The 14,600-nt window shown below is 42.7% G+C and overlaps 1 protein-coding gene across 9 annotated transcripts in view; it reads right to left on the bottom strand.

Annotated features, from left to right (window-relative positions):
* The window catches only part of ppp3cca (protein phosphatase 3, catalytic subunit, gamma isozyme, a), an 80,924-nt gene extending 71,921 nt beyond the window's left edge, over positions 1-9,003 (bottom strand). For all 9 annotated transcript variants that reach the window (XR_016496651.1, XM_021606375.3, XM_021606377.3 and 6 more), the window contains exon 1: positions 8,153-9,003. Coding sequence is in view for 8 of the 9 variants with exons in the window: in XM_021606375.3 (XP_021462050.1) it covers positions 8,153-8,222 (70 nt within the window). In the remaining variant the exon portion in view is untranslated. The remainder of the gene's footprint in view (positions 1-8,152) is intronic.
* Between the last annotated feature and the right edge of the window lie 5,597 nt (positions 9,004-14,600).

Raw genomic sequence — 14,600 nt, 5'->3', positions numbered from 1 at the left:
CATAAAGATATGTGAATGAGTGATGGTACAGAACGGCATAGGCAAGATGCAGTAGATGGTATCGAGTACAGTATATACATATGAGATGAGTTTGTAAACAAAGTGGCATAGATTAAAGTGGCTAGTGATACATGTATTACATAAAGATGCAGTAGATGATATAGAGTACAGTATACACATACCCTACAATACTCTTCTCATATGTATGTAAACATTATATTAAGTAGCATTGTTTAAAGTGGCTAGTGATATATTTTACATCAATTCCCATTATTAAAATGGCTGGAGTTGAGTCAGTGTGTTGGCAGCAGCCACTCCATGTTAGTGGTGGCTGTTTAACAGTCTGATGGCCTTGAGATAGAAGCTGTTTTTCAGTCTCTCGGTCCCAGCTTTGGATGATAGCGGGGTGAACAGGCAGTGGCTCGGGTGGTTGTTGTCCTTGATTATCTTTATGGCCTTCCTGTGACATCGGGTGGTGTAGGATGGGGTGGTGTAGGATGGCAGGTAGTTTGCCCCCGGTGATGCGTTGTGCGGACCTCACTACCCTCTGGAGAGCCTTGCGGTTGTGGGCGGAGCAGTTGATGATACAGCCCGACAGGATGCTCTCGATTGTGCATCTGTAGAAGTTTGTGAGTGCTTTTGGTGACAAGCCTAATTTCTTCAGCCTCCTGAGGTTGAAGAGGCGCTGTTGCGCCTTCTTCACGATGCCGTCTGTGTGGGTGGACCAATTCAGTTTGTCTGTGATGTGTACGCCGAGGAGCTTAAAACTTAATACCCTCTCCACTGCTGTTCCATCGATGTGGATAGGGAGGTGTTCCATCTGCTGTTTCCTGAAGTCCACAATCATCTCCTTAGTTTTGTTGACGTTGAGTGTGAGGTTATTTTCCTGACACCACAGGGTCTCGAACTTGATGACGAGTTTGGAGTGTACTATGGTGTTAAATGCTGAGCTGTAGTCGATGAACAGCATTCTCACATAGGTATTCCTCTTGTCCAGATGGTTTAGGGCAGTGTGCAGTGTGGTTGAGATTGCATCGTCTGTGGACCTATTTGGGCGGTAAGCAAATTGGAGTGGGTCTAGGGTGTCAGGTAGGGTGGAGGTGATATGGTCCTTGACTAGTCTCTCAAAGCACTTCATGATGACGGAAGTGAGTGCTACGGGGCAGTAGTCGTTTAGCTCAGTTACCTTAGCTTTCTTGGGAACAGGAACAATGGTGGCCCGCTTGAAGCATGTGGGAACAGCAGACTGGGATAGGGATTGATTGAATATGTCCGTAAACACACCAGCCAGCTGGTCTGCGCATGCTCTGAGGGAGCGGCTCGGGATGCCGTCTGGGCCTGCAGCCTTGCGAGGGTTAACACGTTTAAATATTTTACTCACCTCGGCTGCAGTGAAGGAGAGTCCGCATGTTTTGGTTGCGGGCCTTGTCAGTGGCACTGTATTGTCCTCAAAGCGGGCAAAAAAGTTATTTAGTCTGCCTGGGAGCAAGGCATCCTGGTCCGTGACTGGGCTGGTTTTCTTTTTGTAATCCGTGATTGACTGTAGACCCTGCCACATACCTCGTGTCTGAGCCGTTGAATTGAGATTCTACTTTGTCTCTATATTGACGCTTAGCTTGTTTGATTGCCTTGCGGAGGGAATAGCTACACTGTTTGTATTCGGTCATGTTTCCGGTCACCTTGCCCTGATTAAAAGCAGTGGTTCGCGCTTTCAGTTTCACGCGAATGCTGCCATCAATCCACGGTTTCTGGTTTGGGAATGTTTTAATCGTTGCTATGGGAACGACATCTTCAACGCACGTTCTAATGAACTCGCTCACCGAATCAGCGTATTTGTCAATGTTGTTGTCTGACGCAATACGAAACATATCCCAGTCCACGTGATGGAAGCAGTCTTGGACTGTGGAATCATATTGGTCGGACCAGCGTTGAACAGACCTCAGCGCGGGAGCTTCTTGTTTTAGTTTGTTTGTAGGCAGGGAGCAACAAAATGGAGTCGTGGTCAGCTTTTCCGAAAAGAGAGGGCCTTATACGCGTCGCAGAAGTTAGAATAGCAATGATCCAAGGTTTTGCCAGCCCTGGTTGCGCAATCGATATGCTGATACAATTTAGGGAGTCTTGTTTTCAGATTAGCCTTGTTAAAATCCCCAGCTACAATGAATGCAGCCTCAGGATATGTGGATTCCAGTTTGCAAAGAGTCAAATAAAGTTTGTTCAGAGCCATCGATGTGTCTGCTTGGGGGGGAATATATACGGCTGTGATTATAATCGAAGAGAATTCCCTTGGTAGATAATGCGGTCGACATTTGATTGTGAGGAATTCTAAATCAGGTGAACAGAAGGACTTGAGTTCCTGTATGTTGTTGTGACCACACCACGTCTCGTTAACCATAAAGCATACGCCCCCGCCCCTCTTCTTACCAGAAAGATGTTTGTTTCTGTCGGCGCGATGCATGGAGAAACCAGCTGGCTGCACCGACTCCGATACCGTCTCTCCAGTGAGCCATGTTTCCGTGAAGCAAAGAACGTTACAGTCTCTGATGTCCCTCTGGAATGCTACCCTTGCTCGGATTTCATCAACCTTGTTGTCAAGAGACTGGACATTGGCGAGAAGTATGCTAGGGAGTGGTGCGCGATGTGCCCGTCTCCGGAGTCTGACCAGAAGACCGCTTCGTTTCCTTCTTTTACGAAGTCTTTTTTTTGGGTCGCCGGCTGGGATCCATTCCGTTGTCCTGGGTGAAAGGCAGAACACAGGATCTGCTTCGCGAAAGTCATATTCTTGGTCGTACTGATGGTGAGTTGACGCTGCAATTATATTCAGTAGTTCTTCTCGACTGTATGTAATGAAACCTAAGATGACCTGGGGTACCAATGTAAGAAATAACACGTAAAAAAAAATAAAAAAACGCATAGTTTCCTAGGAACGCGAAGCGAGGCGGCCATCTCTGTCGGCGCCGGAAGTAGTGTCCTGCGTTGCATATAATCTGACTGAGCATACAAGTACCTAAGTATCTGATAGTGGTGGTAGGCAGAAGCAGGCGCGTGTTCTGAGCAAGGAACTGAAACATTAGCACATATTGCTCTTTTACTTTCTTCTCCAACACTTTGTTTTTGTAGTATTTAAACCAAATTGAACATGTTTCATTATTTAGTTGATTTTATTGATGTATTATATTAAGTTAAAATAAGTGTTCATTCAGTATTGTTGTAATTGTCATTATTACAAATAAAAAAATAAATCGTCCTCCAATAAATCGGTATCGGGATCGGCGTTGAAAAATCATAATCGGTCGACCTCTAGTTGGCACTATGCAGTCGGACAGGTAGCGTTCTCCTGGCATCCACCAAACCCAGATTAGTCCATTGGACTGCCAGATGGTGAAGTGTGATTTCATCACTCCAGAGATCGTGTTTCCACTGCTCCAGTGTCCAATGTAGGTGAGCTTTACAACACTCCAGCCGATGCTTGGCATTGTGCATGGTGATCTTAGGCTTGTGTGCGGCTGCTCGGCCATGGAAACCCATTTCATTAAGCTCTCGACGAACAGTTCTTGTGTTGACGTTGCTTGCAGTTTGGAACTTGGTAGTGAGTGTTGCAACCGAGGACTGACGATTTTTACACACTTTGCGGTCCCTTTCTGTGGGCATGTGTGGCCTACCACTTCGCGGCTGAGACATTATTGCTCCTAGACATTTAAACTTAACAATAACAGCACTTACAGTTGGCAGGGACAGCTCTAGCAGGGCAGAAATTTGACTAACTGACTTGTTGGAATCCATCCTATGACAGCGGCACATTGAAAGTCATTGAGCTCTTCAGTGAGGCCATTCTACTGTCGGTGCTTGCGTATGAAGATTGCATGGCTGTGTGCTCGGGTTTATACACCAGTCAGCAACGGGTGTTGCTGAAAAAGCCGATTCTCCTCATTTGAAGGGGTGTCCACATACTTTTATACTGTGCCATGCGAAAGTATTCGGCCCCCTTGATCTTTGCAACCTTTTGCAATTTCAGGCTTCAAACATAAAGATATAAAACTGTATTTTTTTGTGAAGAATCAACAACAAGTGGGACACAATCATGAAGTGGAACGACATTTATTGGATAATTCAAACTTTAACAAATCAAAAACTGAAAAATTGGGCGTGCAAAATTATTCAGCCCCCTTAAGTTAATACTTTGTAGCGCCACCTTTTGCTGCGATTACAGCTGTAAGTCGCTTGGGGTATGTCTCTATCAGTTTTGCACATCGAGAGACTGAAATGTTTTCCCATTCCTCCTTGCAAAACAGCTCGAGCTCAGTGAGGTTGGATGGAGAGCATTTGTGAACAGCAGTTTTCAGTTCTTTCCACAGATTCTCGATTGGATTCAGGTCTGGACTTTGACTTGGCCATTCTAACACCTGGATATGTTTATTTTTGAACCATTCCATTGTAGATTTTGCTTTATGTTTTGGATCATTGTCTTGTTGGAAGACAAATCTCCGTCCCAGTCTCAGGTCTTTTGCAGACTCCATCAGGTTTTCTTCCAGAATGGTCCTGTATTTGGCTCCATCCATCTTCCCATCAATTTTAACCATCTTCCCTGTCCCTGCTGAAGAAAAGCAGGCCCAAACCATGATGCTGCCACCACCATTTTTGACAGTGGGGATGGTGTGTTCAGCTGTGTTGCTTTTACGCCAAACATAACGTTTTGCATTGTTGCCAAAAAGTTCAATTTTGGTTTCATCTGACCAGAGCACCTCCTTCCACATGTTTGGTGTGTCTCCCAGGTGGCTTGTGGCAAACTTTAAACAACACTTTTTATGGATATCTTTAAGAAATGGCTTTCTTCTTGCCACTCTTCCATAAAGGCCAGATTTGTGCAATATACGACTGATTGTTGTCTTATGGACAGAGTCTCCCACCTCAGCTGTAGATCTCTGCAGTTCATCCAGTGATCATGGGCCTCTTGGCTGCATCTCTGATCAGTCTTCTCCTTGTATGAGCTGAAAGTTTAGAGGGACGGCCAGGTCTTGGTAGATTTGCAGTGGTCTGATACTCCTTCCATTTCAATATTATCGCTTGCACAGTGCTCCTTGGGATGTTTAAAGCTTGGGAAATCTTTTTGTATCCAAATCCGGCTTTAAACTTCTTCACAACAGTATATCGGACCTGCCTGGTGTGTTCCTTGTTCTTCATGATGCTCTCTGCGCTTTTGACGGACCTCTGAGACTATCACAGTGCAGGTGCATTTATACGGAGACTTGATTACACACAGGTGGATTGTATTTATCATCATTAGTCATTTAGGTCAACATTGGATCATTCAGAGATCCTCACTGAACTTCTGGAGAGAGTTTGCTGCACTGAAAGTAAAAGGGGCTGAATAATTTTGCACGCCCAATTTTTCAGTTTTTGATTTGTTAAAAAAGTTTTAAATATCCAATAAATGTCGTTCCACTTCATGATTGTGTCCCACTTGTTGTTGATTCTTCACAAAAAATACAGTTTTATATCTTTATGTTTGAAGCCTGAAATGTGGCAAAAGGTCGCAAAGTTCAAGGGGGCCGAATACTTTCGCAAGGCACTGTATATATATAGTCTATGTCCTTTAGATTAGTTTACTAATTAGCATGGCCGTTCAATGACAAACAAGACCTACATCTCACCCAAATTGGCATAACAAACAAGACAAAGGGCCAATATATATTCAATCTTTGTTTCAGATTTGGATCCTGCTGGTATAGAAATAGTCGTTCTATTAATTGTATCAAACACTCACAAAAGGGGACAATGGCACACTGAATGATTAGGCTATAGAATCAGGATGCCAGCAGCATACCACCCTGCATCACACTGCTGGCTTGCTTCTGAAGCTAAGCAGGGTTGGTCCTGGTCAGTCCCTGGATGGGAGACTAGATGCTGCTGGAAGTGGTGTTGGAGGGCCAGTAGGAGGCACTCTTTCCTCTGGGCTAAAAACAAAATATCCCACCCTGTGTAGGGTGCTGTCTTTTTGCTGGGATGTTAAACGGGTGTCCTGACTCTCTGAGGTCATTAAAGATCCCGTGGCACTTATCGTAAGAGTAGGGGTGTTAACCCTGGTGTCCTGCTAAATTCCCAAGCTGTCCCTCATATGGTCACCTAATCACCCCCAGCTTACAATTGGCTCATTCATCTCCCTCCTCTCCCCTGTAACTATTCCCCAGGTTGTTGCTATAAATGAGAACGTGTTCTCAGTCAACTTTCCTGGTTAAAAATATCTCTCAGGTAGCTGTGGGGGGAGTTGGACATTATGCTGTCCTCCCATCTGAATTGCCCTAATCACTGAACACATTACTCAGCCAATTAGACAATTACAGTGTAGATATGGACAAAAATCAAAATTACTATAAATTGACAGAATTGATACGTTAACGGATTTTATAGGGCCCTAAAATATCCTTTAAATTACTACTACTAGTTTGATGGTTGTAGACATTGATTGTCCCATTAACAATAACCCATATTACCATACTTACTTAATTTCAAACTTCACATCTCTCTAGTATAGGCTACTTATTGTAATAAATGATATGAGCAAAATGCCTGCGATAAGTGTCGATCATTTCTGGCTTATCTTCCCAGCTCTAACCCAGAGTGGTGGTCCTCTCTGCCACTGAGTCAGTGACATCACATGCTCTGTGCATGGCACAGGACCAAGCTGGGCCTCTCCCTTTCAGACAGGCAGACATGGTTAGCATACACTCTGGTTCAGTCTGGTTCAATTACCAAATTACTGATATTTGAGGCTACCCCTAAACCACATAAATGAAGTGAAGCGCAAAATATCAACTCACCAATAAAGAAAAAATTATGAATATCTGTCATTTTCCATCTGGACTACAGTTGTGGTACAAGTAGAGCACTTGTACAACACATCCCATCCACCTCTTTAATAATGTAGGCTATCCACAATGGAGAGGATTTCAACAGAAAGAAAACAGAAAGTATCAGTTTTAGTGTGAGACAAAAAAAGGTGGATAGTACCATTATCAGAAGATTAGCAGCATCATTCTACTCATAAATCCTCTCCTTAGCCTTGGTACAGTTAAAACTGCCATGCCGGGACCCCACTGGTCCTGACTGGATGTACAAACAAATATCTTTCTCGCACTCTTCCTCCCACAATCCCACACCCGTGGCTAGACCATGTCGGGCACGCTACTGGGGAGATTCTTTCCGCAATTAACTCACCCTCTCCCTACTGGCATACATTTAAATGTTGATCCCCTGCCAGGGCATTCTCTTTCTCCTGGCCCTCTCACCCTGAATTGGTGGGTAGCGCTGGGCTGGCCGAGGGGGAGAGCTGGCTTGTGCTCAGCTGCACAGACACTTCAGGCCAGGCAGTGCTAACAAGGTCCACAAGAGCTGAGTTAAGAAATCCACCTTGCCAGCCTAATCACAGCAATAGCAAACCTCTCACGGCCCACTCTCCCTCAGTGGCCCTTGTGTTGCACACTGCACACAGTCACTACATTTCTCATGATGAGATATCATTGGCCTATCTAGACTACCCCACTGAAACCTGCCTAATGATGCCAGGTACCTTACATCACTTTCCATGACCATAGACTAAGTAGACCTCCTCAAAGAACGTGTCAGACCTGCAACCACAAAGCTATGCCCTGGTGATTTAGAGCCAGGGGTCACATGTGCCTCTTGATTCACCTCTGGTCACAGTAAAGCTTCATGGCAGGCCTGCTATAAACCATGTCTTGAAAATATACTGGCCACTATCAATCCTTTCTCAAACCATTCTGTGTATGTCGTCGTGCCTGTTGACTTCTACATGTGGGGAGTGAATACTAATATATATATATTATATATATATATATATATATTTTAACAAGTTAACTTGTGTCCTACTGTTACTTAGTGAAATTGAACATTGTGACAGAACTAAATTAAACTAAGCTAGTTACTACAGCCAAGTAGATACAGTTCTGGTTGGTTCAATTTAACGTTAACTAGTTAATTACTGTAGCATGTTCTCGCAGCTTCATTTGGTGTAACTACAGTAACGTTACCTAACTTGTCAGCTAGCCAACATTTGGAATGTTAAAACAGAACGTTAGGTAATTTACATAGCTAGTTAACGGCACTGTAGTTAGCTACGTTTGCAAAATCGACTCACCTTTTACGAGCCGCTCAGTTGTAGATTGTTTTTCTCCGGCGTTCTCCTTGTCTTTGTCTTTTCCAGACATGTTAGTTCCGTCTGGTCTCCACTCAGGACCAAGTTTGATGAGCTAGTTTGACTAGCTAGTTTGCAGCGCTAGCTGGTTACTCCGTCTTGAAGTTATGAGAGTGAATAGAGATTTGTTTTCTTCCCGAGAGGATTGATTTGATTAGGTTCGATTACTAACAGCGTTAATCCGTGTCAAAATGTCACAAATTGATATGGACCATAGAAAACAGAGAAGTGGTGATTGTCCCGTGTAGCAAAAGTCTTCACTATTTACTTAGTGGATAAACTTAATTCGATTTTAAGAGTTAGCTAGCAAACTAGCTGGGTGTCAGATTGACAAATCACTTGCAATCCATTTGAATGCTAATATAAACGTTAGTCAGTAACCTCATTATCAAATTGCTTGAATTTACTTAGATGACTCATCCATAAAACCTGTCGCTTTCAAACCAGCGTTTCCTCGCGGTTATCGAGCCCTGTTCCAGGTGTAACTAGCTATTGTTCCCGTTCTGACCGTAACCCCACGGATTAAACTCTAATCTGACAGCGCACACAGACGGTCGTCACTATTTACCACAACCACAAAGTAATAAACCCCTCCTATTTCTAAAATGTATCTTCTTACAATCTGATTTTAAACCTAACCTTAACACTAACCACAATGCTAACCTTATGCCTAAACTTAAATTAAGACAAAAAAGCAACACAATATTAATAATACATTTTTACGATTATAGGAAATTCCGCCTTTGTGACTGTGGTAACTAGTGGCAACACAGAGACGGATTTCCTACAATATGGCGGAGGCGGAATTGACTGCCTAACGAAATGACGTAGCTATGGTAACGTAATGCGTACACGTCAAATCAAATCCAATTGGATTTGTTACATGCGCCGAAAACAACAGGTTTGGACCTTACCGTGAAATGCTTACTTACAAGCCCTTAACCAACAGTGCAGTTTTAAGACAAAGAGTTTAGAAAATATTTACTGAATAAACTAAAGTAAAAAAAACAAAAGAGCAACAATATGATAACAATAACGAGGCTACATACAGGCCGTACCGAGTCAATGTGCGGGGCACAGGTTAGTCAAGGTAATTGAGGTAATAGGTACAGTACCAGTCAAAAGTTTGGACACACCTACTCATTGAAGGGTTTTTCTTTATTTTTACTAATTTCTACATTGTAGAATAATAGTGAAGACATCAAAAGTATGAAATAACACACATGGAATCATGTAGTAACCAAATTTTTTTTAAACAAATCCAAATATATTTTAGATTCTTCAAATTAGCCACCCTTTGCCTTAATGCCTAGAATGTGCAAAGCTGTCATCATCTCAACCAGCTTCACCTGGAATGCTTTTCCAACAGTCTTGGAGTTCCCATATATGCTGAGCACTTGCTGGCTGATTTTCCTTCACTCTGCGGTCCAACTTATCCCAAACCATCTCAATTGGGTTGAGGTCGGGTGATTGTGGAGGCCAGGTCATCTGATGCAGCACTCCATCACTTTCCTTGGTTAAATAACCCTTACAAAGCCTGGAGGTGTGTTTTGGGTCATTGTCCTGTTGAAAAACAAATGATAGTCCCACTAAGTGCAAACCAAATGGAATGGCATATCGCTGCAGAATGCTGTAGTAGCCATGCTAGTGAAGTGTGCCTTGAATTCTAAATAAATCACTAACAGTGTCACCAGCAAAGCACCCCTACACGATCACACCTCCTCCTCCATGTTTCACGGTGGGAACCACAAATGCGGAGATCATCCGTTCACCTACTCTGGGTCTCACAAAGACACGGCGGTTGGATCCAAACATCTCAAATTTGGACTCTTCAGTCCAAAGGACCGATTTCCACTGGTCTAATGTCCATTGCTCGTGTTTCTTGGCCCAAGAAAGTCTCTTCTTCTTATTGGTGTCCTTTAGTAGTGGTTTCTTTGCAGCAATTCGGAATGGAATGGCCGATTAATTGGGGCCGATTTCAAGTTTTCATAACAATCGGAAATCGGTATCTTTGGGGGCCGATTTAAAAAAAAAAAAAATGTTTATACCTTTATTTAACTAGGCAAGTCAGTTAAGAACACATTCTTATTTTCAATGACGGCCTAGGAACGGTGGGTTAACTGCCTTGTTCAGGGGCAGAACGACAGATTTTTACCTTGTCAGTTCGGGGGACCCAATCTTGCAGCCTTACAGTTAACTAGTCCAACACAATAACAACCTGCCTCTCTCTCATTGCACTCCACAAGGAGACTGCCTGTTACGCGAATGCAGTAAGCCAAGGTAAGTTGCTAGCTAGCATTAAACTTATCTTATAAAAACAATCAATCATAATCACTAGTTAACTACACATGGTTGATAATATTACTAGATATTATCTAGCGTGTCCTGCGTTGCATATAATCTGACTGAGCATACAAGCATACAAGTATCTGACTGAGCGGTGGTAGGCAGAAGCAGGCGCATAAACATTCATTCAAACAGTTGTGCGTCAAGCATTGCGCTGTTTATGACTTCAAGCCTATCAACTCCCGAGATGAGGCTGGTGTAACCGAAGTGAAATGGCTAGCTAGTTAGCGCGCGCTAATATCGTTTAAAACGTCACTCACTCTGAGCTTTCTAGTAGTTGTTCCCCTTGCTCTGCATGGGTAACGCTGCTTCGATGGTGGCTGTTGTCGTTGTGTTGCTGGTTCGAGCCCAGGGAGGAGCGAGGAGAGGGACGGAAGCTATACTGTTACACTGGCAATACTAAAGTGCCTATAAGAACATCCAATAGTCAAAGGTTAATGAAATACAAATGGTATAGAGGGAAATAGTCCTTTAATTCATATAATAACTACAACCTAAAACTTCTTACCTGGGAATATTGAAGACTTATGTTAAAAGGAACCACCAGCTTTTATATGTTCTCATGTTCTGAGCAAGGAACTGAAACGTTAGCTTTCTTACAAAGCACATATTGCACTTTTAATTTATTTTCCAACACTTTGTTTTTGCATTATTTAAACCAAATTTAACATGTTTCATTATTTACTTGAGGCTAAATTGATTTTATTGTTGTATTAAGTTAAAATAAGTGTTCATTCAGTATTGTTGTAATTGTAATTATTGCAAATAAATAAATAAAAATAGTCAGATTAATCGGTATCGGCTTTTTTGGTCCTCCAATAATCGGTATCGGCGTTGAAAAATCATGTTCGGTCGACCTCTAATTCACACAGTCTCCTCTGAACAGCTGATGTTGAGATGTGTCTGTCACTTGAACTATGTGAGGCATTTATTTGGGCTGCAATCTGAGGTGCAGTTAACTTATCCTCTGCAGCAGAGGTAACTCTGGGTCTTCCTTTCCTGTGGCGGTCCTCATGAGAGCCAGTTTCATCATAGCGCTTGATGGTTTTTGCGACTGCACTTCAAGAAACTTTCAAAGTTCTTGAAATTTTCTGCATTGACTGACCTTCATGACTTAAAGTAATGATGAACTGTTGTTTCTCTTTGCTTATTTGAGCTTGCCATAATATGGACTTGGTCTTTAACCAAATAGGGCTGTCTTCTGTATACCAACCCTACCTTATCACAACACAACTGATTGGTTTGGATGCATTAAGAAGGAAAGACATTCCACAAATGAACTTTAACAAGGCACCCCTGTTAATTGAAATGTATTCCAGGTGACTACCTCATGAAGCTGGTTGAGAGAATTCCAAGCGTGTGCAAAGCATCAAAGCAAAGGGTGGCTACTGTGAAGAATCTCAAATATAAAATACATTTAGATTAGTTTATAACTTTTTGGATTACTACATGATTCCACATTCTACATGTGTTATTTCATAGTTTTGATGTCTTCACTATTATTCTACAATGTAGAAAATAGTAAAATAAAGAAAAACCCTTCACTGAGCAGGTGTTTCCAAAGTTTTGACTGGTACTATACATGTAGGCAGTTTTATGGCTTGGGGATGGAAGCTGTTAGGAAGCCTTTTAGACCTAGACTTGGCCGCTCAGGTACCACTTGCCATGCGGTAGCAGAGAGAACAGTCTATGACTAGGGTGGGTGGAGTCTTTGGCAATGTTTAGGCCTTCCTCTGAAACCACCTGGTATAGAGGTCCTGGATGGCAGGAAGCTTGGCCCCAGTGATGTACTGGGCTGTACGCACTACCCTCTAAAGCACCTTGCGGATGGAGGCCGAGCAGTTGCCATACCAGACGGTGATTTAACCAGTTAGGATGCTCTTGATGGTGCAGCTGTCAAAGTTTTTGAGGATAGTTGTGGGCACTATGTTGTTGAATGCTGAGCTGTAGTCAATTAATAGCATTATCATGTAGGTATTCCTTTTGTCCAGGTGGGAAAGGGCAGTGTGAAGTGCAATAGAGATTGAGTCATCTGGGGATCTGTTGGGGCGGTATGTAAATTGGAGTGGGTCTAGGGTTTCTAGAATGATGGTGCCTTTCAAAGCACTTCATGGCTACAGACGTAGTCATTCAGGCAGGTTATCTTGGTGTTCTTGTTCTCGGAGTACACGTCCTCGTAATCCATCTGGCCCTGTGGCCTTGTGAATGTTGACCTGTATTAAGGTGTTACTCACATTGGCTACGGAGAGTGTAATCACAGTCATCCAGAACAGCTGGTGTTCTCATGCATGCTTCAGTATTGCTTGCCTCAAACCGCGCATAGAAGTCATTTAGCTCATCTGGTTGTCTCGTGTCTCTGGGCAGCAGGCTGGGCTTCCCTTTGTAGTCAGTAATAGTTTGCAAGCCCTGCCAGATCCGACGAGCATCGGAGCCGGTGTAGTAGGACTCAATCTTAGTCCTGTTTTGACGCTTTGCCTGTTTGATGATTCGGAGGGTATAGTGGGATTTCTTATAAGCCCCCGGGTTAGAGTGCCGCGCCTTGAAAGCGGCAGCTCTACCCTTTAGCTCAGTGCGGATGTTGCCTGTAATCCATGGCTTTTGATTGGAGTATGTACACGTGCAGGTCACTTGGGGTGCATTCAAAATCCACAACGTGTTGGCTGTATCAGAAAGGGATAAGGAAAGGGGAATACCTAGTCAGTTGTAAAACTGAATGCATTCAACTGAATTGTGTTTTCCGCATTTAACCCAATCCCTCTGAATCAGAGAGGTGCACGGGGCTGCCTTAATCAACATCACGTCATCGGCGCCCAGGGAGAAGTTGTTGTTGTTGGAGGTTATGCCACATTCAAACCAACTGGGAACTTGGAAATCTCTGACTTCCGATTTCAGTGCGTTCAAAACAACTGGGAACTCAGGGAAAAAACAAGCTCTGACTGGGAAAAATCTATTTGAACGGTCATCCTTCTCGGAATTCCAACTCGGGAACTTGGGCCTTTTTCTAGAGCTCCAACCTTCCGACCTGAACATCACTGACGTCATGATTTTACCTCATATTTTTCTGAGTTACCAGTTCTTTTGAACACATCAATGCCACGTTCATATGCTAGTCGGAACTAGGAAACTCTGACATTTCTGACCTGCTGATTTGTTGAACGTGGCACATGTATAACTACAACCAGTTAGCAAGTCGAAAATGTGAGTTTCTTGGTTCCAACTAGCACGTGAATGTGGCATAACAGCAATTGCTTAGGGGCAGAATTACGGATTTGAACATTGTCGGCTCTGGGATTTGATCCAGCAAGGTTTTCATATACTGGTATACAGTCATTGGTTTAACCTGTTTTATAAGGTCCTTCCTTGGGTTTAACAAATCATTTGTTTGTCTTAATCATACATTTGCTATATTCAATGCACACATCTACCAGGCAGCCCACCTGTCCTAATCAATTTCATTTTTAGGAAGGTCAGAATATCGTCATTTCAGGAACATCAAAATATACACCTAAATATTCTCCCAGGGCGGGACATCCATCATATGCAGTGGTGGAAAAAGTACCCAATTGTCATACTTGAGTAAAAATAAAGATTCATTAATAGAAAATTAAAGTAAAAGACACCCAGTAGAATACTATTTGAGTAAAAATATAAATAGTAAAGTACAGACACCTAAAACATCCACTTAAGTAAAAAATACTTTAAAGAACAAGTACTTTACACCATAATAACCTGTCAGTAAATCAACACTAGATGGCGGTCTTGTTTCAATTTACCCTGCAGAGCTTGCTTTTACCATCAATGCTGGAACCTGCATTGTAATTTGGTTAATTGAAAAAAAAAAACTTAATCAGTGAACTGCAATGTTCATTATAATAACATTTAACATAATCAAGATAAATGTGACAATGTATTTTGTTGTAAAGTTGCATTCAATGAGGGGATTCGATTAATCTGGCCCAGGTGGGCATATTTTGTACCGTGTGAAAAGTGATTGCATTCGTTTTGGAAGCAGGCTGCCTCCCTGTGCCACGCTCTGTTTGACAGC

The sequence above is a fragment of the Oncorhynchus mykiss genome, chromosome 6, assembly GCF_057628025.1.
Source record: "Oncorhynchus mykiss isolate SJ-2025 chromosome 6, ASM5762802v1, whole genome shotgun sequence".
In the NCBI taxonomy this organism is placed as follows: Eukaryota; Metazoa; Chordata; class Actinopteri; order Salmoniformes; family Salmonidae; genus Oncorhynchus; species Oncorhynchus mykiss.
This window is presented reverse-complemented; position numbering and strand designations above follow the sequence as displayed.